The sequence below is a fragment of the Notolabrus celidotus genome, chromosome 2 (genome assembly GCF_009762535.1).
Source record: "Notolabrus celidotus isolate fNotCel1 chromosome 2, fNotCel1.pri, whole genome shotgun sequence".
NCBI classification, from domain to species: domain Eukaryota; kingdom Metazoa; phylum Chordata; class Actinopteri; order Labriformes; family Labridae; genus Notolabrus; species Notolabrus celidotus.
This window is the reverse complement of record NC_048273.1, coordinates 18,899,920-18,926,375: the sequence shown is the minus strand read 5'-3', so window position 1 is coordinate 18,926,375 and position 26,456 is coordinate 18,899,920. Positions and strand designations below refer to the sequence as shown.

The following is a 26,456-nucleotide window of genomic DNA, read 5'->3' as shown; positions in this document are numbered from 1 at the left end:
GAACAAAAACGATCACTCATTATAAATCATGGGACATAATTCTTGTCAGGATATTGGCCACACTTTCAAATACCTTTTAACTAGGGATGCACGATATTATCGGCACATTATCTGTATCGGCCGATATTGGCTTTAAAATGAACTTTTGGATATTGGCCAACACGCCGATATACGCCGATATAATTAACCGATGAAATAATGGGCTGCTGCACACATGTTGGGCTCATGTTTTAAGTTAAATTTGAATTTAAGCAGCAGTCTGTAAGGTACTTGTAGCTGACTAATTTAGGCACATTTAGTTTGGTTTAGTTGCTGTATAGTTGCACTTTTCACATGTTCCCTGTGAACAGAGGTTAGGTTTACTTACTATGTCAAATTTGAAATTGGCCACATTTGCCCTGGTTGTGGGTATTGTTATGATTGTCTCAGGGAGAGCATCATCCATGTTTGAAGTAGGATATATCTTTTTGGATGAATTTTGTTTGAAAGCAATTGTCAATAATAAATATGCAGTTTTAAGTATTAAGTAATTTTCTTATTTTGCACAAGAAATTAATATTACATAACAAATGTGATAAGAGTATCACCATAATACTGTGCGCTAATTCCAATACAGAAGTGAATTAATGATCTCTTCAATAAGGTATGCAGAGAAAAATATCGGTATCGGTAATCGACTAAATGATTTGTAAAATATCAGCATATCGGCAAAATATCCAATATCGTGCATCCCTACTTTTAACTTAACATTTCGATTAGACTCAAATTGATTTAATACAATACCATGTGCTAAAATATGATACAACGCAATGCAATAAGATATAACATGACTCAATATGATGCAATGTGATTTGATGCAAAACATAAGACGATAAAATATGATACAATGCTATAGTACAATATACATACAATATTATGCACTGAAATACAATGTATTGTGCTCTTGGGTAATTAGCCTTGAACACATTCAGCGTCCTCTTGAGCAGTATTAACTCTTTTTTAAAATAGTTGTCATTTAAACAGACAAAAACCATGAAAAACAACAAACATGCTGTATATTGCATATAACTAACTTAATAAGTGTACTTTTTTATTTACCAAGCAAATTTAAGATATATAAATATGTAGGAAAAATCTGTGAGGTCTTCTTAACAGGATCAAAGTTGTGTGTTTTTAAGAGTTAGGTATTCCAATGGAGTTTTGAGCTTAAAGAGCAGATGATGCCTGTTTTAGCTTCTCTACATTGGCTGCCGGTACGTTTTAGAAATTATTTAAAGATTTTATCGGTTACTGCACTGCACGGTCTTCGCCCTGGTTTTTTCGCTGACCTTTTAACACTATACAGCCCAGCACGCAATCTGCGCTCATTGGGCAAAGAGTTACTTTTGGTCCCAAAAACTCGGCTGAAAACACGGGGGGACAAGTCGTTTTCAGTCCGGGCCCCACAACTGTGGAATGAACTGCCAGAGGAAATGAGGTTGGGAGGACTCTGTGCTCTCTTTTAAGTCATTGCTCAAAACGTTCTTTTAATCTGATGTTGTCACTTTAGAGAAGTTGAGATACTGTATTGGAGGAAGAGCTTATCTTTTTAAAAGAAAATGGTAGAAACCTCTGAATCTTCTAAATATGAATTGCATTTTCTAATGAAGATACTTAAGGGCTTAAGGATTGTTCTGCTAATGTACAATACAACTGTCTACTACAACTGTACTATGCTGGACTGATGAATGCTGGATATGACTATTTGACCTACTATGCAAAAAGTCTGTTAGCTGTGTTGAGCTATTGTTTTCACTGTGAAAATCAATAAAAAAATAATGTTAAAAAAAAAAAGTTATTTTGTCGGAGAGCATTTCCTGATTTTATTTAATCAAGGTGTCTTGCACAGGGTCCATCTTTTAATTTTTTTTGTATTTTGTTCTATTTTGTTTTTAATTTGTTTTTATGATTTCATGTTTTTTTAATGGTTATGACATTTGAACTGACTGTATGGCCTTTTAAAATGCTCTTTATTTTGCACATGTCCTTAGAGGCATTGTAAAGCACTTTGTAACATAGTTTTTGAAAAGTGCTCTATAAATAAAGATTATTATTATTATCATTATTATTATTATAATTATGATGATGCATGAATTAAAAAGGCTACCGCAAGAAACAAGTTACGAGTGTCATGTCTCACTAAAAACTAAACTGTCTCCCTGTTTGTTGATATTTGCTCATCCAATGAAGAACTTATTTACAGGAATGTGGACAGGATCCTCTGTTCTCCCTAAAAACACACACGGGAGTCATTTATCTGTCAGCGTTTACCAGCGTAAGAGAGCTCTCACAACACATGCAATCAGAAAGGTAAATACATGACATATTCATGTACAGACATATTTCAAGGACACACCACCTCCTTTGAACAACTCCTCTAAAGTGTGTGCTCCTTGTCATTGTTTCGCTCCATCTCGCTCACATCCCTGTGAAGACAGATTAGCCAGACACAGACCCAGAGAGAGAGAGGGGGAGAGAATAAAAATATCCCGTCTGTCAGTTAGTCAGTCTGCTCAGAAAGCAGAGCGGAGCGGAACAGCAGCCTTCCCTTTGTTAATCTCCTCTATTGACTGTCTGAATGGCTGCCACTGGAGATGGAGAGATAGACAGGCAGCCTTTGTGAGTTCTGCAGAGGAGAGCTGGGGTGGCACTGTGTATCCAGCACTTCAATGATGTGAGGCTATACCAGCATGCAGTGTCATAAAACCATGCAGTTTCTTTTAGTGCAACTTTATTCATGGTTTGAGCATCGTTCTTGTCTGAGTTGGTTAGCTATATAGCCCAGAAAAGCACCAGCCAACTGAAATTAACTCTCCTGATTGGATTACAGACCCATCCCTTGGTAAGCAATTCAATAAAGCATGATGAGACCTGGTGCCATTAGGGGATAATCAGGTTGGGGGTGCTCACTTACGGTGGAGTCGAGCAGCTGTCGCTACAGGCTTTTACAAGTTTCAGTTTTTTTAATCTAGTAATTTTGCATTCACACTGGCAGTAGATTTCTCTTGCTGGTTTTATTTTAAGTCCAAATATTGAAATACGTGTGCTGAGCAGCCCGTCACGTTAGAATCTACCATAATTAAAGCATAATATGTTGTCTTTGAGCAGCTGTTCCCCTCTCCTGATGAGGAAATGAGGAAGTGACACAGCTACCAGACTTTGATGCAGCTCCTAACCAGAGTCTGACTGCTGAGAAAAAGGAAGGACATGCTGGTTGTTGAAAGTTTCGGACCATACAATACACTCAGACAATGTGCACAAGAGGACCCTCATGACCAGCCATAAAGGAGCAAAAAGGATGATATTTGGCTATCGAGAGAAATATATGGGCAGCAAAATAAAACAGGCAGATCATAAAAACAGATAAAGAAATAAAACATATTTTAAAAGCCATAAAATTCCCCTAAAAGAACTCTTAAGGAATACATTTTTTAAAATATATTTCTTAAGACGGTTAAAATGAAATAAAGTCAAATAAAATTCAGATAAAATCCGGGAAGGCTCTGCGATAAAAGTATGTTTTAAGAAGGGAATTAAAAAAGCTCACTGACTCAGCAGACCTGATCTCCTTTAAAGTGACATACTGTTACTCACCCTCTGACCACTCCACTCTCCAGGTAATTCACCTGGATGAACTTCCCAAAGCGGCTGGAGTTGTTGTTATGGGCTGTCTTGGCATTTCCAAAGGCCTGGTGGAGGCAACAGAAGAAGAGGACAGAAACAGAGAGTAAGGTTATGAAGTTTAAACCATAAAAAGCGTCATCAAATCACACAAAAACTCCCTGAGACTAGTGCAATTTTGTGATTTTAAGTCTTGACTGCCAAAGACAACGCCAGATAATTTTGCAAAAGCACCAATTAGAATGTTAAACCCTTCCAGCTAGTTGTTGACGTTTTGAAACTCAAGTGGGACAACTGTTTAGTTTCAAACCTTACATGGAGGTGCTTTTGAATGCAGAACAAAATCTGGGGAATGTATCCTCAAGTCATCTCATCTATAAACAATCTATCTAGAGTCAACAACAACAATATCAAATCACCATGACAACAGAGAAACATGATAGCGCATGAGTTTATTATTGTTTTTAAACAGCAGCTGAGAGCGCAGAAGGGGGTATGACTACAAGTGTGTGTGTGTATACATGGAGAGGATCTAAGGAGGGGGGTGAGCATCTGCAGCTCGTTGGCCCCTCTTGCCCTCCTCTCTCTCTCTTCACATCCATCTTTTTCTTTTCTTTCCTCCTTTCTTTCTTACGTCAAGACCCTTTCTTTCATTCACTCTGTTTGTGTGTGTGTGTGTGTGTAGAAAATAAAGAGGGAGGGAGAGCAAGAGAGAGAAAGAGAGAGCATAGGTCAGTGATGATAAATGAGGTTCAGACAGACATTCTGTATAGCAGTGTCAGCCTAGAAACAGAACCAGAGGGAGAAGCAGGGTTTCTCTCCAGGCGTTAAACCTACTGCTAACCAAGCCACCAGTCCTTCCTGAGAGGCCCTGTTTATTGCATTGATATGGTCACAGAATAGTGTTCTTTTTTTCTCTTCATGATGCACATGCTCACATGGTTACTGACACACACACACAAATACACACACTCAACAAAAGGCCACCGCAGGGGAAGTTGACTCAGTGCATGCTAAATAGGCCCCACATTGTATCTTCTAAAGCTGTTGCAGGGTGAATTTGATACAGTGGTGTTAGGGCTGATCGAGTTAGGGGGCAAAAACACAAACACACACACTCACACACACACACACACACACTCACACACACACATATAGAGACTGATTGAGATTCCTCAGGATGAACTGTTGACCTAAATTTCTAACGCTCAAGTAGACCTACAAATCTTGTTTTGTCTCTCTTCCTTTCATGCCAAACTTCACTTTACTCTTTTACTTATTCTGCAGGTATAACTTTGTACTGAGTAGTATGTAGAAGTAGTTGTAGTATTATATCTCTTTATTTATATTAACTAAATTTCTTACTTGCCCACTGAACTAGTTCCCCCCCTCTTTTATTTTAATTTTTATTATTTTAATTTTAATATTATTATTATTATTATTATTATTATTATTATTATTATTATTATTATTATTATTATTATTATTATTAATATTGTTATTATTATTCATTTAATTTGTATGTGATGGTATTAATAATTCCTGATGATTGTTGTCTTTATTATTATTATTAATGTAAGTATGATTTATATATATATATATTTTTTTTCTTCCTTTCTTTTTATGTATTTATCTATTATTATAATTATTTAATGTTTGGTATCTCTATTAATTTAGAGATATGTCCCAACATAATTGTTTTCACTACCTTCTCCCACCAAGTTTATCTCAAACTACTGTCCTATTTGATACAATTAAACATACAAAGAGACATGCACGCAGGCACGCACGCACGCACACACACACACACACACATGGTATTGTCATGTCTCTCACCCGTCTTGTATCGTTAAGGAACACTTAAATAAAAAATAATAACAGTAACTTTGTACTAAGCATGTTACATAGAGGCTAATTTTCTAGTTGTTTAAGCAGAAAATTAAATTCAGACCAACAGAGTAGTTTAAAGGTAAGAAAACTTTATGTTACAATTTATGTAACAGTGTGTCTAAAGTTAGCAGAGCTAGCACCACTAGCCTTCAGTCAGAATTATGTCAAAATATATGTGATGGTTACACATTTGCTCTAGTCTAGTTGTTATGTGCGAGTTTAAAGGGACACAGCTGACAAACAAGTTTTTACTGCCAAAATACCATGGCGCTCTGAGATGACATCTGTCAAGTGCTTGTTTACATCTGGGTAGTAGTGCATTATAGCAGAATTAAGGTAGTAGCAGTTAATGGGAGCTAAATTCTTGGCTAATGGTTGATGGCTGTGCTGTACCTTAAAACAACGTAACTAACCTTTCGGGCCAACATTAAAAAATATATATATTAATAATAAAAAAATAAGACGAGCAATGGTGATGCCGTTTAACCGTGTAGTCAAGTTAACATCATGCCAATTCTCTCTCTGCACCTTCGATTTCCATGTGCACAAAGGCATTTTAAGGCCAGTTGTGATTGTTAAACAGTTTAGGGACCAGGAGAAAGTAAGAGTCCTGGGCTCTTATACACGTCTAGCATTACACAAACGGGACAATTAGTCTTAACGTACCGATATGGAACGGGCCATTTGGCCATAGCGTTAGCCGCATGCATGACTGCAAATAATTGGCCAATTAACTAATTGCGCCATGAAAGCGAGGCTGGTGCAAAACGTCATATGTCCAGGGAACCTCCTGGGAAACCCCTATCCAACAAATTAGAATTGTGCATGCCTACTACGTATAAACAACAATAAACATGGTGAGCAGTACTGGTGTGACTGAGAGAAGATCAAGAAAAAACTTCTGCGGAAGAAATGGACATTTTATTACAAGAATATAGAATGAACAAACGGCTAATATCCGCAAGTCAATCCTCAAGGATCATACTTTTTGAAAAAAAAGTTGTCTTCATATATTTCGTCTTAAACGGTTACGCATAAGCACGATGTCCGCCATCCTTTAAACAGCCTAACAGGTGCGGTAATCCTGCCGTTAGCACCTGTAATGATGGGGTCTACCACCATTAAAGGTAATGCTTTGTTGGGGCGTTAACCTGGCTCATGATCCGCTAATCAATTTTTTTTGACTATTAGTACAAACATTGCTAGTTGCTGGATGTGCATACGGGCCCAGCACTGTTGCTTTTTAATGATGACGAAAGAGATACTCAGTTATCTCTTATCCGTGACCGGAATCATCGATTATCGTCAAAATCTGGACTTGCTCAGACAAGACTCCCACTCACACACACACGCACTCACTGGGCGTATTCTTTCAGTAATGCATGAGTGTGTTTGTACCAGAAACCAACTGCACCACACTGGCAGCATTCTATGTAATGTTTAGTTGTGTGTGCAGAATTCCACTGTATTATGTAAAAAAATAAACATTGTTTATTCAGGTGTAGTCTGTGTTCCAGGTTTAAGTGTAAGTAAGTGTATTTTGGCGAAACTGTGTTCTTGCTTCAATGGTGCCCACTGAGCCCAATGCTGTCCTGATCAACCCCACTACACAAACCTTGTAGCCAAGAGCACAAAACCCTGGGAAACCTCAGCGAGGCTCAAGCCACTGCACCACGGAGGGAATGCTAAACATGTCACAGCATCTTTCGTATTCGAACTTGCCCATGAGCAGAAAATCTGATTGGCTGGATGGCCCAGCAGGTATGGGGAAGCAGGCAGACAGCGTGCCAAACCACGTTTTTGTAATCTGCATTCATACCAAATAGGGGGCTCTTTCTAAGAGTTTGTGGAAGAAAAACAAAGAAGGGAGACTGAAAGAAGAGAAAGAGACACAAAAAGAGGCACAGAATGCATGGGGGGGCTGAGCTACCTGCAGTGTGTATATACTGCATGTTTTGGGTTAGCTTATCCAGTGATCATTTCCTGATGTACAAAGCTTCCTAACTGATTCCTCTCTGTGGTGAGTGGGATAACCTGGAAGTTTTCTTCCCCTATACATTTCCATTTAAACAGAGCCAAATCTCAGATCTCACATCCTCATTCAGCCTCCTCACAAATACCCACTCAAAACCCCTAAAACTTCTCCTTACACACCATACAGGGGAGTGTCTGTAAAGCTGTGCATTTTATGAGTTGTTTGTCTCGACATGCGGGGAGAGCCAAGATGGCATGAATCACATATGTTAAAAAAGATGTTGAATGTCGAGTTTGAGTATAAACTTGCACAAACACAAACTCAAATAGAAATCTGTGAAAGGAAATGATCTGATTTATGAAAGATGAGATGTTTGTGGTAAACAACTAATCTGCTCAAAACTCATCATAAACAACTTTCCTTTACCCAGTCATAAAAGCTCAAGTTAGTCACAGCTTACAGGTTTTGTTTTTGCATTGTACTCATAGTAAGAAAAAAGTTTAAACAGTAAAAACCTAGAACTGGTGCTTGTGTCTGAGTACTTATTGCTATGACTCTGAGGCACTGCTGCATCCTCTAACTACTCAAAGGAGCTTCAGTTAAACGTTTCCACAGGCGCTGCCAAGGCCCTGACACTGACACCTCACTACAGCGTGGATACACTCACAAAAGGACTCTAAGTAGTCCAACCACCACAAAGACAGTTCCCACATTCTCAGAGGGGCAACGGCATGCAATCATGCAAAAAACATCAAACTGGTACAATGATGTGTTCACTCATATAACTCCAGAAACTTCACTTCCAATATAAATAATGCATCTGTAGCTTCAACGATAAGGAAACGTGACAATTTGAGATCCCATGATGTTGTGATACATCCAGATTTTTATGCAGTTTCTCTTCAATGCTTGGCCTCTAGGCTCTTCTATATCCCACCAACTACACTTAAACCCCTCCAGCTTAACTCATCTGTTCACAAAGAATTGATTCTTATGGTGCTCCGAGGGGCTACTGCTCTGATTCAGTGACAGTGAATGTTCCAGTAAATGTGGTTTAACTGAACTACGTCATGAATCTACAGCGTGAAGGTCAAAAAGAAATAATATTTCAAAGTCTGTACTTCTTTCCTTTCACCGGAAGATAAGGCAGTCCTCTCTGTTTTAGGGGAAGTCACTTGCACTTCGTTACAACAGTGCACATGAATACAATGACCTTTTTCTACTGCAAATTATTCATGCAAGATTTAAGATCTTAAACTATTGAGGGATTAGTCAATAAGTTGATCAATAAAGAGTTTGATCAATAATAGGTCACTTGAGTAATATAACAAAGATTTGTCTGGTGTCACAAAAGTGTTCTATTCTTGTTTCTAAATCATCTGAGGATGGATATTTTGGGGTTTTGGACTGTTCTTTGGATAAAACGACTATGATTCTATTATTATTGGACTTAGTGAAACTCTAACAGACTTTTTTCCACTTTGTTATAACCAATTTGATGATGACGCCAACAATGGTTTGCTGCAGCCCTGTATGATTTACAAATTTACACAAAGACGACAGTCAGTAATGACAAATCCCGAGACACAGTCTAGATTGTATAAAAATAATTAGGCCTGTTATCACATGGCAGCTTCACGGCAGTAAATCAGCTACAATGGAAAACAAATTTACTTGTGTTGGATGGCAGCGTTGTGGAAAGAAAGTGGTGGTAGTGGTGGTTGGGAGAAAAAAAGAAATCTGTAATTGCTTCAGTATGCTATGGGTGATAATGATAGATGATTGTTATTATTAGTCAAGGCTGGAAAGCGAATCAGACACTTCCATGCACTCACTTTAAGCTAAATGCCATGCTGTGTCCAGCTGTAGAGGGGATAAAAATAATACTTGGAAATCTCAAGTATAGCATTGACCCGAATGTAAGATGGGGTTATTTTCACTGAAATACATCTGAAAGAAGTGGGGTTGTCTTGTATTTGGGGTTTAGTAATTCAATGTCAACATTTGTGACATCAGAGGGCGCTACTTGTCTGTGAAGACTCGCCGCTACAGTGCAAAAAGGGGGTTGAAAGATGAAAAGACAAGGTGAACACAGTTGCATAAAAGTAGGACAAGTTAACCAGAGTAATAATTCCTTTTTTAAGAAAACAGTTATCAGCAGAGACATTAAACTTCTGTGAAACAGCCAAGAAATATGGTGTCACAGACTCTTTAGACTGAAGATGACAAGCTCGAAAAAACATCTTAAAATGTGTGTGTGAGTATGTTCCTGAAAAACGGGTTGAAGGCATGCCCATTACTAGAAGCGTCATCCATCCAAGAGAGTGCATATTAGTTTCATTTTTATGCTATTTAAATACTGATACCATCAGTGGTTCATTAACACATGATCACATTTTATTCCATCTAAATTCAAAAGTTTAATTTAGACATACAGTGCATTTGTTCTCTCATTGTGTCTCTTTCTCTAAAAATTGATCTTGAAAAGGGGGGGCAATAAGGTACAAGAATGTCATTACATTGACCTAAGCAACCAGAGAAAATTATGTAGCTTAGCAGTAAGAAATCATCTGAGTGTAAAGTTTTTAGATCAGAATCCATCAATCTTCTTTTTCTTCAATATTCATCTGATAAAGTGCAAAAAACAGCATCCTCGTCATTAAGGTTATCAAAACTGGAGACCCTACAGACATTTCAACATCAAGACCATAAATTCAGTGTGTTGTCACTTCAGATAACTGACTCCAGCTGAACATAATTTTTGCAATTTACAAAGGCAACAGGAACTATGCAACAGTCCTCCATGTCATCAACCAACCTACACATCTTCTGCAGCATTAAAATGAAGGGTACATTCTAAAACCTTTCAAATGTTTATCCAACTGTCTTATTTTCAAAGTTATTACTATATGCATTGTCCATGTTCTCATGTAATTTGTTTGCAGTAACAATTGGGTGACACAGATTTTTGACATTACAGTGATTCCCTGTGGATGACACTAAATTCAGCAAAGAGCACCACAAGTTTTGCCCCTCTGTATTGTTTGCATTGTTCTTCACCATGCAAGTATCTGCTTGCCTCTGCCATCAAAGACAATTCAAAGTTGCTGTTGCCCCAAGGAAAGACTCTCTTGACAAACCGCTTTGAAGAAGATTACTGAGCCAGACTCCAATCAGCACTGATCCAAAACACAACCAAATTAAACTCACCATGAAGCACTCCAAAGATCTGTATTTAGAACACTGGCGAAACCAAACGAAGACCCAAAGTAGAATGAATTGTTATTTGACCCTAAACCGTGATTATAAATGATCTGAATATCTGTACAGTGTCAGAGATACAAAACAAAGACGTATCCTGACCAAATACAGGCTGAGTGACCACCAGCTAGCTGTAGAGACAGGGAGTCACAGACAGACATGGCTGCCCAGAGAGGAGCGTCTATGTGCTCACTGCTCTACAGGGGACATAGAGACAGAGATGCACTTCCTCCTCCACTGTAGCAAGTTCTCTTTACTAAGAGATTCCCACTACAGGGAAATTACTGAAATGGTACTAAACTTCCCAACATTAACCCCAGAAGAGAAACTGTCAGTTCTCCTGGGGGAAGGGTCAGCAGCTCCTCTGGCTGCTAAATATATGTCTGCCTGTCACAGCCTGAGGGACGCACCATCCCATAATATTTGATTTTAGATGAAGGTTTTATGAGCATACCGCATCAAGTGAGGACATTGAGATGCTGTATGGGTAATCGTTCATTAATGCGTATAGAATATGTAATATATATAATAGATGCTGTATGGGTAATCGTTCATTAATGCATATAAAATATGTAATATATATAATATGTAATGAATATAATATGTCATGAATATATATGGAATGTATGTGTATGAATTTCATGTGCTTTGGCAATAACGTCTTTGTTCATGCCAATAAAGCAAAATTGAATTGAATTGATTACTGCCTCCTGATATAAGTGGATAAAAAGAAACTTTTGTATTTCTGTTTGTGCTGACAAGTTTCAGAGTAACATAAAAACTGCCAAAATCACAAAGAAAGTCATGTAGTTTAAAATGAATCTCACATCATCCAAAACCCATATATAAGTGTGACTTTGCAGAGGAAAAGTTTGATCTAAGTAATGAAGATGTCAAAGGTAAAGTTGTAGGAAAAAATGGAATGACGTTTTCGAGCCACAGATTTGCTCCTCTTGTGGCCTGGTGCTTTACCAGATTGGAGCAATTTCAGGTTGCTCCACCCATGTCTGGATGGGTACCACATCAAACTTTGCTTGTGGCGAGGTCCGAGGACCGTGAATGGATTCTAAAGCGGACAGCCAGCAGCATACAGCTACATGTAAGCTGTGTTTTGCCTGTAGGGAACATCATGTTCAGCTTTTTAATATGTTTTTAAATGGTATGATTACAGCAAGGGCTTTGTAAAATGTGTGTGTGTCTGTGTGTCTGTGTGTCTGTGTGTCTGTGTGTCTGTGTCTGTGTAACACATGACACGTGTGCATGATGACGCAGAAACTTTAACTCAGTAATGCCAGCTTTCCCAGACTCAAAACAATGCCACCCAGCTTGACCAAATATAGCCGAGGAATAAAGAGGTGCAACCCATAACTAAGAGATAAACAATGGATCAGCAGAGAGAATGGCCAGCTACTCCTCTGCACTTCCTGAACAACAATATAGTACTTTGGTACATCCACGCCCCTGAAGGCCCTGAGCTTACAGCACAGAGAACCACTGCCGTTACTTCCTGTGTCGTAGCTGCTTCCTGTCAAAAAGGGTTCCGGATGATATGACCTTCCTGTCTGAAGCTGTGGGACGGATTGACATAAAGGAGGCTGGGGACTTAGAGGAGACATAATGAAGGACTGTGAGGTTAGTCTTTTGTTGAAAGGCTATAATTTATCTTACTGACTAGTTCAAAGAGGGTTTTCTTATCACACATTAAATAATTGTCTGAATAAAATGGTTCTGACTTCAATCCTGGTGTTCTTGGGTCACTCCTGATCAAAAACTGTATTTCATACATTGAAAAAAGGTTTTTAATGTGGACAGAGGTGTCAAAAGTATTTACATTCATTACTCGGGTAGAAGTATAAATACTAGGGTTTAAAAAGACTTCTGTAGAAGTTGAAGTATCAACTCAAGCTTTTTACTTAAGTAAAAGTGTAAAAGAACTGGTTTCAAAACTACTTAAAGTATAAAAGCAAAAGTAATGTAAGGGTAAAAAATGCCATTAAGGACAAAAGCTTAGGCTGCACCACAGGGGCCTAAAGTGCACGACCCCACCTCCCAAAAAAAATGTTTCTAAAGGCCATAATGACTATAGTGTTATATTAATATGTTAGTGTTGAAATATTTGGGTTGCACTTGTTTCAGCTGCATTTATGCCCATTGAAAATGAACTCATTTTCGTGCAATGCAAATACATTAAAGAACCATATATGTGTACTACTGAGCATTACCGTGTTTCATGGAGCGGAAGATATGATGACTAGTTGCCTATAAGTATTGTAATGGTGCAAAAAGTCAAACTTCACAGGCATGTTATCAATAGCCTTTATTGGACTGTCAATGTGCATAAATGTGTTTTTTTTTTAACGATGACAAGCCAAAATTAAATAAGAGTAACGAGCATAGACTGTAAATAAAAGTGGACAGCGTTGCTCCGCCTCTTCCCGTTGTTCAGTTCTGAACAAGCGGCAAACTCCGGTCTCAAACGATGAAGCCAATGCGGAAGTGCTATAAACTGCAATACATCGAGAATCCGCTTGAGGCTGGCTGCAGAAACACCGGAAACTACATAGATATGAATGGGAAAAAGACGATCTTTGCAGCATTAATAAACATGTTTACAGCCTGGTTCAAAAAACGGCTTGGCCCTATGAAGCTAATCTCTCTAATGGCACACACTGTACGGGGAGTGAATTTTTTTCTAACGTGACGGTTCAGAAGATATTAGGATTACGAGTTTTGCCCAAATAAGGACATGACTGACGTGACTCCCGGTCGGGAACACACAGCCATTGGCTAAGAGGCTCACACTACGTCACACTCTGCCTGGTTGAGTTCCGCATTTCCAATATGGCTGCCGCCGTCGATTTGCTTCAAAACAGCTCTCAGGAACAGATGGGTGACGTCACGGATACTACGTCCATATTTTATACAGTCTATGGTTCTGAAGCCAAAAAATCCCTCTCCTGGGCGCGGTCATTGTGCAGCCAGAGCCTGTGAAGCCACTGTAATAAGCTCCACCCTCAGCATGACATCACAAGACGCAGTGTGTCCTTTGAAGTTTCAGTCCACGGCGGCTGTGAATCAAAGGAAACCCGGAAGTAAAACCCCGTTTTTTAAACTCTAATAACTAACGAAAAAGAAACTTTTCAGGAAAAAGAGGCCTTGAACACAAAATACTCAGATACTAACTACATATCACCACAGCATACGGATGTGAGAAACATTCGTACGACGTGTATTTATTTTTTAAAGTTTGACTGCGACGGATTTTTTGACCTATACTGCAGCCAGCCACCAGGAGGCAGTCACACTGCTGAAAGCCTCACCACCAGACACTGGAACCTCTCCCTTGGTAACGAGGCTATTTTTAAAATGTAAGGAGTAGAAAATACAGATAATTGCGTGAAAATGTAAGGAGTAGAAGTAAAAAGTTGGCTGAAAATTAATTACTCCAGTAAAGTATAGATACCCAAAATGTTTACTTAAGTAAGGTAACAAAGTATTTGTACTTCGTTCCTTTTTTTTTTTTATCTCTAGAAGACTCAGAAGGTTTAATCACGGTGAAACAAACTATTCAAGTGATAATCGAGTTCTTTCAGACCTGTAAGGCAGAATTTCACTTTTCTTTGGCTACATATCACCGAGTTGTCTGCTTGTGAAATTCTATTTTTAAGAGCTTTAATGGAGCTCCATGGGGATGATAACACCAAGTTATGTATAACACATGAAGGAAACATTATCACTGATTGTGGATCCCTACATGCCTTTGATTAATACATACTAAACTCGTCGCCTGCTATGTTGCTTTATCTCTCTGCAGCTGAGGAGGGCCCTATTATTAGGAGGAAAAGGCTTCAAAGCAGCAGGGAAAAAATAAACATAACAAAAACACCAAAAGAAGCACGTAACAGAGGACCAACCAGTCCGACCAGTTTAGAACTGAAATCCTCATTTAGAGTGGGTGAGCTGTTCTACAGGTAGAGGCCTTGTTGGTTCAACTGCTGTAAGTATTAGAGACAATCGCTCCTGTATGTGCATTATTTCAAGAGAAAGGAAGGGGATTATGGAGAAGGACACAGAAAAGTGGTACAAAGAACTTAAGTAGGACACATGGCTTCAGGTTGGGGCCTGCAACACAGCGCACATGCAGAGTCCAGCACCACAAACGATGATCTCATCTCCTCAAAATGCATGACCCAGGCCTGAAGACCTCCCCTGTAGCTTGAGGACACACATACATTTTCCACCGGTGTAACTTGATCTGCTTTTAGAGAGAAAAAAAACCAACCCATAAATATGTCTATGTCAAAGAAAAACTCCTTGATTTTAAGCAACATCTAAAAATAGTTTTATGATCTTAACTGGAAGTTGTCTGAAAGGAATCACAAGACTGAGACTTTTTCAAGAGGGGAGAAACTGGAGACATAATTTCAGGAGTTATTGCTTCCTCTGTAAAGTCACTTTTGTTTCATGTCAGCCATCTTATGAGCGCTCTGCAGAGGCTGGTCGTCAAAACAGAATCTTTAAACATAAACTAACTTGGAGAGCTGCATGGCATGGAAAAAACATTTAAGCAGCTGCCTCTGCTTTTGCTTGGAGTTTTGTGGGCAACGTGCAAATTTAGATGCGGGAATACTGCCAGAGGGAAGTACAGTTAATACAGCTGTTCAATAGCAAGGGTGATTGACAGCCTGGTCAGGGATTCGTCACAACCTCCTCTTCCTCCTCTGACCAGGCCAGCAGAGGCCGAACCCGTCTCTCTGTCTGCCTCTGCAACCACAGCTCTAGACTGGGTTAAAACACACACACAAACACACAAACTGCAATCATGCTAGTGAAGAGCAGAGTGGCAGCGTGTATGCCAAAGGGAGCGGAAGTTTGCTGACGGAAGGAAAAATCTCTCTACCTCTCTGCATCCCTGATCCCTCATTCAGCCGTCTGGAACCAAAGACTCTGACAGACTGACACACATCAAGGGACCAGCGCTGCACTTATTCACATGCATCTGAAGGCAGCAGCAGTTTTGTGAGTGAGGGCTACAGTACTGAGTCAGAGGGCGTGGAGACAGCAGAGACATGATGGATGATGCACCGTGGCTGCCCCCTCAGTTTTCATGCCATTAGGGTTCAGACCAACAGCTTTTGGGCAATCCTCTCTGTTTAGCTTTATTATATTCCTCAGTGCCGTGAGCTCCAGTGACCTTAGTTAAGCAGATTAGATGGTTTTCACTTTTCAGTCACATTTTGTACTTTGAATTTACCACATTTCACATATAGCCTTTCTGGTTAAGCGTCTATTTTTATCCCTGTTACTGTGTAATGAAACAGCGGCATACTTGGCGGAGTGGAACCACGTATTGAGATTTCTGCTTTTTGCTTAAATGGTATTCAGTGTAGAGATAAGGGGGTTCCAATTCCCTACAGCTCAAGGCAGAACTTTACTTTACCTTTTCTAATGTCCTTTTTCTCCCTTACACTTTAAATCAGGGGTTCCCAAAGTGTGGGTCGGGACCCCCTAGGGGGCTGCGAGACACAAATGGGGGGTCGCGAAATGTCTTCTAGAATGTTTTTTTTTAATTATCTAATAAAAAAGTACATTTTACCCATTATAGTAAAAATATAAAAAAAAAAAAATAGTTGCTCAATTTCAAATAAAACCTTGAAAATAGATAATGTAATGAGTTTTCTGCCTTCCTTTTTGCCAGATGAAGTTTGGGGTTAGTGAACAGTTAATTATCAAAAGCATCAGTAGCAGTAGGTTGATTCATAAAGGCACAGGAAACACAGCCACATGCTCATATAGGTAGGCTAATTTTCTGCAGACCAGCTAAATGAAGTCATATTAAATCCCTCTGAGGGACAGTGGGGGTTGTGAGTCTTTGGCAACTATATTTTGGGGGTCACGGGCTAAAAAGTTGTGAACCCCTGCTTTAAATCACAAGCATACGCTGCTGACAGAAGTCACTTTTTTAAACATAATTAAGCCAAGGGTCTCACACTTTAAGGCCACCCTGTACACACCACACAAAAATGTACATTTTAGTTTTCTTAGTGCTTACGAAAGAGCAGGAGAGTGGGTGAAAAATAACTTCACAGAAATAACCCTTCACGGTAATAAGGTCTGACCAGGGCTAAATCCTTCCATATGTGAGAGAAGATTTGATCCCGTTTCTCATTACAGGGATGAAAAATACACAAAATGAAGTAAACTCTATTCTTTGCCACGTAGAGCTAAACTCATGCACTGTAATAACTTACCTTGCATGATGCAACCTTTTTTGTTAAACAGTGTAAAAGCTAACAGATGTCTACTTGTCTCCGTGGATATGTATGTGGCTTCTTCATCACCAAAACAAAGAGAACTACCGACGTCACTGTCTGCAACCTAACGTGAGCAACCTGACAAAGAGAAGTGCGGTGGCCCTGAAGTGCAAATCAAAACAGCAAATCAGAAAACACTACGGCAATTCAGAAAACACTACGACAAATCAGAAAACACTACGGCAACTCAGAAAACACTACAACATTAACCAAACCGGAAGAAGTGGGTACCCTCAGGGGACATGACTCGTCGCTGATTGGGCTCGTACATCCTTTGACCCAGAAGGTCGCCGTAGTGTACTTTCTGATTTGCTGTAGTGTTTTCTGATTTGCCGTAGTGTACTTTCTGATTTGCTGTAGTGTTTTCTGATTTGCTGTAGTGTTTTCTGATTTGCTGTAGTGTTTTCTGATTTGCTGTAGTGTTTTCTGATTTGCTGTAGTGTTTTCTGATTTGCTGTAGTGTTTTCTGATTTGCCGTAGTGCTTTCTGATTTGCCGTAGTGTTTTGCATTTTAGGGCCACCATAGAGAAGCCTCAAAATGTCTGTGGAAATACAAAGTCTTTACCTTCACTTTTTTATAGCAGACTGAAAAACAACAGCAAAGTCTGCTCAGAAAATGAATAAAGTGAAGTTGTCTTTGTTTGATTACCATTCAATCTGTAAATGATCAAGGAAAAGAAAGAAAAATGTGTGTCCTCTGTGTTTTCAGCTCTGCCTTCCTACTTATTGTCATTAATCAGGAGAGCACTCTTTGCCGTCCAGAGTCCATATGTATCATTTGGCAGACTGCTAGTCAGTCTGTTGGGCCAAAGTCAGGCCTGAGCCCTGTGCAACATGAGCACAACCATCTTAACTATAACAAATGTTCAACGCTGCAAGGATCTAAAGAGTCGAACCTACATATTTATAACTTCATGTGTTAGTTTGGCTGGAGTTTCAGTTCATGTTGTCTTGGCAGTGGTTGCACAAAGCAAGTCAGCGCAAGCAACTCATTTCTCAGACAGCAAAGCAGGAAGAAGAGCACAGTCACCTGACCGAAACAACAACAAAAAATACCAGTGAATTAAAGTCATATTGTTCTCAATTTTACACTTAAACAAAACCCATGATGCTACACAATCAATTATGCACAACTTGCATATGTTAAACAAAACCAGAAACATCAGAGGTTTTAATAAAGGAAAAAGGAAAAAGAACATAGTCTGAACTTGTCAACTATACAACAGCAATTTCACAAACAAGGGGCCTCATGAAGGGTTAACAAAGCAACTTCCCATTCTCTATTTCATTTCTTCTTTCTTGGTAGAAATCGTCATATGTTTAAGTCCAACTCGGACTACCATATGCTTTTTTAAGCTCAGCCCACGCATAAAGTCACAGCCTGAAAATACATTTCCTCAGTGCTGCATGTGATCTGATACTTTCAGAGGGTATTCTGTCATTCATGAGCTAGAAACACTTTTTGTCCCATAAAATTATCTCAAAATATCAGTCCATTGTGTTCGTTGGCTTTGTGTGTATGTGCTATATCATGCCATGCAAGTGTGATGAGTCACATTTGATGAAGCACTGCCCCCGTTTGATATGACTTCATCATATCAGCATTCCATATAACACCTTGCAGAAGCCTGCTCAGAATGGGATTTACTTTAAGTGACGCATCTGAAAAAGAATATGATTTCCACGTGACTAAGACAGACAAGAAGCTTGAAGGTGATAAGCAACAAAGAGGCTCACTATAGAATCAACCATCTTAATTTCCATTTTTTGTTTTGCCATAAGAAAGATAAACACCAAACTGCAGGCTTTATCTCCTATCTGTGCACAAGCATTAAGCAGCTTCTCCAACCACGGAGGATAACTTATCTTGGAGTAACTCTTTGTCTTCAGTAACTGGTGGAGTATACATAAACAAAGGCTGTTTTCGAAGCTGCCTATGTCACAGTACGCATCGGACCAGTCTTACTAGCGTACCGTTTCCCACAATTCACAGCGCTAGTTCTGCTTTTTCTTTTCTCTTCTTTTTTTTGATGGGGGCACTCCGTTTTTAAGGTGCTCTGAAAATTATTAAATTCCACATAAATCACTTCCTAACTTTTTAAATCATAAGTGATGCTAAAGAAGTAGTTTCTCTGTCAGCTTGGCCGTTGTTTACTTCCGCTTTCCGAAACCGGAAATTCAGTGATGTCTGGCTCAGCGTACTACAACACAGATCGAACAGAACAGTCATACTACATACTAAATTCAAACGCAGTATGTAGTAGGCAGTACCTACTGCCTACTACATTAGTTGGTAGTATGTAGCAGGCCGTTTTGAAAACAGCCAAACAAACAAAAAACAGAACTGTCACACTTAAAGACATCCTACCTCCAGGACTGGTCCGGCTCCAAGTATGGTCCTCTCCACACCACTGGCATAGCCCTTCTGGCTGAGTGCAGTAAGACAGTGGATCAGGAAATTGGTACTCTGGGTCTTTCCTGAGCCACTTTCACCAGAGATCACAATGCACTGGTTGACCCTCTTCCTGAGCATAGCGTAGTATGCTACATCTGCGATTGCAAAAATGTGAGGCTCCAGTTTGCCCAGCTGGTGGTTCTCATACATCTTGACGTACTTAGGGTTGTAGATGGGCAGGAACTTGAAGGGGTTGATGGCGATGAGGATGCTGCCTGCATAGGTGTAGATCTTTTTCTTGTAAAAGCGTGTGCGCAGGTTGTTTAATATGCTGTCCTCATTGAGGACGGGAAGGTTGCAGAGGTCTGCAAAGTCATCCTGTGGAGGGGGAAGGAAACCCCTGGCGGCTAACCGCTGCGCCTCCTGGTCCTTAGACATAGATGGGAGGTGAACATAATGGATTGACCCATCATGGTTCCTCTCCTGGAAAAAGAAAATTGGACCAAAGGTTGAACTAGCTCAGAAGCTCACTGATGAAATGAGACAAAGAGTTTGAACTTGAGCTAGTGGTGGACCATTATTGTGTTTTTTTAACGGCTTACAATATATAATATATAATGCCAATTTCATGGTATTGTTGTTTATTTTAGCATTTTTGATAAAGTACAAAAATTGAATGATAACACATGGGAATCATTCCATTATTCCATGCATATTACAATCTTATATACATGGTTATCTTAGCCATTAACATGTTTGAGATGGTAAATCAACCAAGCAATTAAACAGTCTATCGCTAACTTGAACTTTGTAAGCTTTTATGAACTCTAAATGGCATTGATTTCACAGGTGGAAAATATGTTATATTCTGCCTTAATTTAAGAAGTTAATTTATTAGGGTTAGGTGTCAACAGCTTTTTTGTCCCAGCAATACTAAGACAGTGTCTATTCACAATGGTCCACATCCCCCACGTTTGACTACAAAGTGAACTTTTGACTCTACCTGTAGTAGGAAATAAAATCCGAGGCTCTGAGGATGCTGCTCCTGGGCTTTGCGAGGCCACAGCAGAAACCTCTGTGCTGGTAGGTCTCCTGCCTCTAGCACCCACTCTTCCCCGCCACATTCCTTCACCTCTGCCAGCACATACATGCGACCAGGGTCCAGCCCCAGCGCCGTGGCAGCATCTGAGATCACAGACGCTGCTGTTGCATCCTTTTGCACCCTGATAAGTTGATAGAAGGGAATAACTTCTATGATTGATACATTCAAACCACTTTAGAAACATCTTGGCTAAGCATTCATGTTCTAACTGCATTACTGTGGTAAGCTCACCTAAGGGTGCAGCAGGTGGAGGATTGGGCAGCCAACCGTGGGTAGATCTGGAGTAGGTATGAGCGGTCATCGTTATCATTCGGGCTAGCTGGCCCACTTCCCCCCCCTCCTCCACCTGCGTTCGTTGCCATGGTGGCAGCGCCATCTCTGACACTCATCCTGGGCCAGGGGGAGTGGCCTCAGCATGCCTCACCCACTCACCACACAGCACCTGAAAATTAAAAAGGTTGGTTGATCAGTGAAAGTGATGTTATCTTGGATGCATCCACACTAAGGATAGAATCAGTTCATTAATGCCCGTATCAACACTAGATCACAACAAAAGGAGGCTTCATGAGGTCACAGTAAAAAGCCCTGAGCAGTTTTAACATTTATGTGGAAAAAGAGACTTCTGACTATCTGGAAGGGATTAGCCATCATATTCCAATAAAGTCTTAGGACTAGTTTAATGCCACTACAAACGCAGCTCAGTAGGTTTTCTTATACAAAGCACGTTTGCTTTCTATCAGCCTTAATAGATTACAGCATCATTACAGCTCTGAGCAATACAAACTAAACATTTATTTTGTCAAATAGAGTAAAAAAAAAACACAGGGGAAGCTTATCTTTGATATGTGACTTCGTAGATTTTACACTCAGTACAAAACTGTTTGATTGGCTTAGGAAAGAAGCCAATACAGGTCAACTTTTTGAAAGGATACATCCTTTTATATTATCAACAGAGTATTTGTTAGGCTTGTGTCCGTTTAGGCTACCCACTTTCTTTCTCTAGTTAGTGTGTTATTATTAAAATATATGTATACTCTGCATCATTTCCAATAAAAAAATACCCAAAGCAAAATAAATTCCTTCAAACTGAAAGACTTCCACTGTAGTGTTTTACATGTATGAGAAGGGGGAGATGTCAGACACTATAAGGTAAGAAATCGAGACCACAATAACGCTTCTATAACAGTTAAGTGTGAAGTGTTAACGGTTGAAATAAAAATTCCTACTGGGCTGGGCCATAACCGCATGACTCTGCAGCAATCAATGAGACATCTCTACCTGCCAATTATTCTTTTTGTCAAAGGAAACAGGCTCGTCTAAATCTGTTGTTGTAAATGTTATACATTCAGGTCTGTAGACTTGTGCATTGTGCATGCACATTGAGGACTATAACCTCTGTTTACAGAGCATGTGCTTTAACATCCAGGCTAAATTGGTGCCCCAAAACCGTATTGTTAATAACAGCAAACAAAATCAAAAGGCTGCAAAGGATACGTACAGTATGGACCAAAATATTATTTAAAAAGATTAACACAGAACTAAGGACATCCCTCATTCCACCACATTTCAACTTTCCAGTAAGCTAAAGGGAATATAAAACTATTAAAATAACTAATTTGTCAACTGATGCAAAAACAGAAAATAGTACTACAAAAGGAAATCTAATTTTAAAAAATGAAAGAAATGGAAAAAGTACCAACACAACAAAGAAAAAAAGAACTCAGCTTAAATCAAACTCCAAGATCTCTGTATGAGAGCGAGTTTTGGGTGAAATGGACCATATGAAACTCATTTCTTCTTTGTGGTTTTTCTTACATCTAAAAATACACTTGAGTCATCAAAAAAGTTCTTATTAAATTTAACTTCCATTCTAACCAAATAAAAAGAAGGAAATTCCCTATTGCTTTAGAAAGCATGTTTGGTACAGGACGCACGTGTGCATCAGTTGTGGTTAAAAACTTGAATCTAACAACACTGCAGTGAATCTTCACATCAGACGTAAATAGATTTGCCTCTGAAAGTTTACCATAAGTTTGCAGATGCTGCACAGAAATACAACCCTTCCGCTCAATGATAGCAACAAGACATACAAACAGAGAGCTCTCATGGTAAACCACAAATTGTGTAATGACTGCACATTATTCACTCTCACAACACACCTACAGTGGGGTATGACGTAGAGCACAGTAAGTGTTAGGCAACTTTTTACCACAACAACTCATTCCTCCATTCCTGGATTTAAGTCAATTTTCTCTGTCTGGCAGAGTCCCAACACGCAAGGTCTTACAACATCACAGAGCGGGAAGAAGACCAGTAAGTGAATACTTAAATAGAGGTCTGTTCTGTCCCTGCTGCGGATATTACTGATTTCCTGACTGAGTTAAGCTGCCCTGTCTCTCTATCAAGATTTCTTAATGAAGTAAAATACAATAAACTAAGAGAGCAGGACAAACCTTCCAGTGATTAGATGAAAGGCATCCATAGCATAAAAAAAAGATTATTAGAGAGCTGTGTGATCTGACTGTCAGTTCATGAGGATCATGGTTTTCATGATACATTTCAAACCAAACAAAAATGTTAGTGAATTTTTGGAAGGCCTAATTATCAGTCAAAACAGCTGATGTGGTTTTTAGCTATAAAAGAATGTGCATACTTTCAGCCCACTAAAGCACCTGACTATTTAATCTCCCAGGTATTTGCCATTACTACTTAGATAGAGGATATTAGGGGTATTAATATGCTAAACAGTATGGGGTACATAGAGATGAAATAGTACTAGGGATACACGATCTTGGATTTTTTGCCGATATCCGATATGCCGATATTGTACAACTCACTTAACTGATTACCGATACCGATACCAATATTTTTTTCCTGCAAACCTAGTTGCAGAGATCATCAATTCTGTATTGGAATAAGCATACAGTATTATGGTGATACTCTTATTACATTTGTTATGTAATATTCATTTCTTGTGCAAAAGAGGAAAAATACTTATTACTTAAAACTGCATATTTATTTATGACAATTGCTTGCAAACAAAATGAATACAAAAATATACATACTACTTAAAACTTGGATGATGCAGGTGGTGCAATTATTTCAGTTTATAAAAGGGACTTTTAGGCATAGACTGTAAATAATGGATGTAGTATCCGTGATGTCACCCATCTGTTCCTGAGCGCTGTTTGGAAGCTAATCGACGGCAGCAGGCATATTGGAAATGCGGAACTCTACCAGGCAGAGTGTGACCTAAAGAGGCGGAGTTTGAGCCTCCTAGCCAAAAGCTATGTGTTCCTGTCCAGGAGTTAAGTCAGTCATGTCCTTATTTGGGCAAAAACTTGTAATCTTAATATCTTCTGAACCTTCGTGTTAGAAAAATGTTTACCCCCCGTACAGTGTGTGCCGATACAGAAATTAGCTACCTAGAGCCAAGCCGTTTTTTGAACCAGGCTGTAAACATGTTTATTAATGCTGTAAAGATCATCTTTTTTAAATTGGTGTCTGTGGTTTGCGGTGTTTCTGCAGCCAGCCTCCAGCAGATTATCGATGAATTGCAGTTTATAACACTTCTGCATGGGCTTCATAGTTTGAGACCGGAGGTTGCCGGGTGCTTTTAGATAATTTGATTTGACCCATCTCATACCCTGACTCAATATTCAATCATTTAGTAAATAGCATTTTATACATTGTCCTCATTCGTCTTTTATTTTTTTAATATTGCATAAATATTGTACAGTTGACTAAATAACAAGGTATTGTTGAATTGTGAGATTTGGTTTTGGTACATCCCTAGTACTTAGCAATAGGTACAATTCATACAGCAGATGGTAAATGGTAAATGGTAAATGGACTTGTACTTATATAGTGCTTTTCTAGTCTGTCTGACCACTCAAAGCGCTTTTACATACTACTCGTTGAGTCGTCGCATTCACCCATTCATACCATTCACTCACAGATGGACATCTACAAGCTGGAGTACTGAAGCTAAATTATGTATGGCTTTGGACAGAATCTTGCATCTAGCCACCTAAAAAGACTCGTAAAAAAACATCAGTTCAGGAGTATGCATTACTGCATTTGGAATGTAATTGCCTAACGTTGACCTCTCCTTGAGTATGACTTCCTCTTCACAGGTTTTGTTGTGTAAACTATGTGTGCACAGTCATACATAGTTCAGCTTAGCTTCTATGTAGCTCCTCCACACAGGAATGGTGCTGATCCCCATTCACTGGAGGGAACACAACAGCTACTGATGAGTGTTTTGTACATACACTAAAAAAATTTAAGTAGCTAAGCTCCAATTAAAAGAGCCTTTTACACAGGCAGAGATTTTTCAGACATGTTCACATTGTGTTTTTTGAGTAGTGTCTGGACATGCTTAATTTCTAGTGACATCACCCATTCCGTGCCCAACTTTCTTGTTTAAATTAAACTTAACTTTAAGTTCCAATCTGTAACTAATCTATGAACACACGGCACATGTATCTGCAGCCTGCACAGAGAGGGAGGACTCCAGTTGGGTTCATCCAGGCATGAGTTTGCAGTTTTCTGCACCGCATGAATCTACCGTACAGTAGTTAGTGGCGGTACAAAATCATGTAGGGATAACACTCCTCTGTAATTAGCACCCAAATCATTGTACAATCATGCGTACAGCTGCAAGCTCACTTCACCCCACACCCAAACTACTGACGGTGTCAGTTGTTGTGGTGTCTTTGCCAGACTGACTTGATGACAGCTTGACATCATCAGAGTTGAGGAGAAGCCTGGTCAACATATTGCATTTAAAGGGAACTTTTTGAAGCAATGCCGAGGTATTTTAGGCCAGATTCAGTGTTACATCCAAGCGGCAACCTCCGGTCTAAAAATAGGATGCAGAAGTGCTAAAAACTGCAGTTCATCAGGGATCCACTTGAGGCTGGCTCCGGAAGTACCGGAAACCACATACAAACCAATTAAAAAAAGACGATATTTACAGCAGAAATAAACATGTTTACAGCCTGGTACAAAAGACTTGTGTAGTCTGGATAGCTCATTTCTCGATCGGCAAACACTGTACGGGGGGTGAATTTTTTTCTAATGTGGCAATTTCGGAGATATTGAGATTACGAGTCCTCCAATGAGAGGGACAGCTGACTTGATTGACAGTCGGGAACACTGTAGCTGTTGGCTAGGAGGCTCAAAGCCCGCCTCTTTATGTCACACTGGCTCGACAGCAGCAATATGGCTGCCACCGACGATTGGCCTCAAAACAGCGCTTCAGACAAAGATGGGTGACGTTATTGATACTACGTCCATATTTTATACAGTCTATGGTTACATCCCGCCTGACCAAAGTCAAAAAGGAATTTGATCCCGGTTAAGGCCGTCTCTATCTAAAATGAAAGCAGAATAGCGATATATATTTGAGTATGAAGCAGATGGAGAGCATCTGGGCAAGGTTTGGTGTAATGATGGATCACGTAGCATTTCTTTGCATCAGTAATGCATGCGGTGTAAACTGCAAGTCTCCCATGGGGAAACACAAACCTGGTTCAAATCACTGTGTGGCAGGAAAACTGCACTGCTTTAGTAACCCGATCTTGGGGCTGAGTCCTGCAGGCACAGCATTCTGTACTTTATCACTTTTATCATTTAGGCAGAGACAGTTTATTTTCTCAAACTGAAAAATAATGTCATAGTGTGAGAGATACAGCCCTGTAAAAAGAAGGCGGAGGAAAAAAAGAGTCACAGAGTTCAGCATGCAATACGAAATCAAGTTCTCTATTCCTCCTCTAAAAGGTTTGTCTTCAATCAATAAGCAATTGTGGTCATGTGTTCTTTGAAGTCACTTTGAATAATACATACAGACAATGT

General features: G+C 39.5%; 1 protein-coding gene across 6 annotated transcripts in view; it reads right to left on the bottom strand.

Moving 5' to 3' along the window:
- Nucleotides 1–26,456, bottom strand: part of LOC117830117 (unconventional myosin-IXb) — a 68,087-nt gene that overhangs the window by 22,919 nt on the left and 18,712 nt on the right. For all 6 annotated transcript variants that reach the window (XM_034708103.1, XM_034708116.1, XM_034708079.1 and 3 more), the window contains 4 exons: nt 20,829–21,039; nt 20,499–20,718; nt 19,469–19,978; nt 3,634–3,728 (listed from right to left, as the gene is read on the bottom strand). In XM_034708103.1, the coding sequence (XP_034563994.1) occupies nt 3,634–3,728; nt 19,469–19,978; nt 20,499–20,718; nt 20,829–20,986 (983 nt within the window). In that variant the 5' untranslated portion in view covers nt 20,987–21,039. The remainder of the gene's footprint in view (nt 1–3,633; nt 3,729–19,468; nt 19,979–20,498; nt 20,719–20,828; nt 21,040–26,456) is intronic.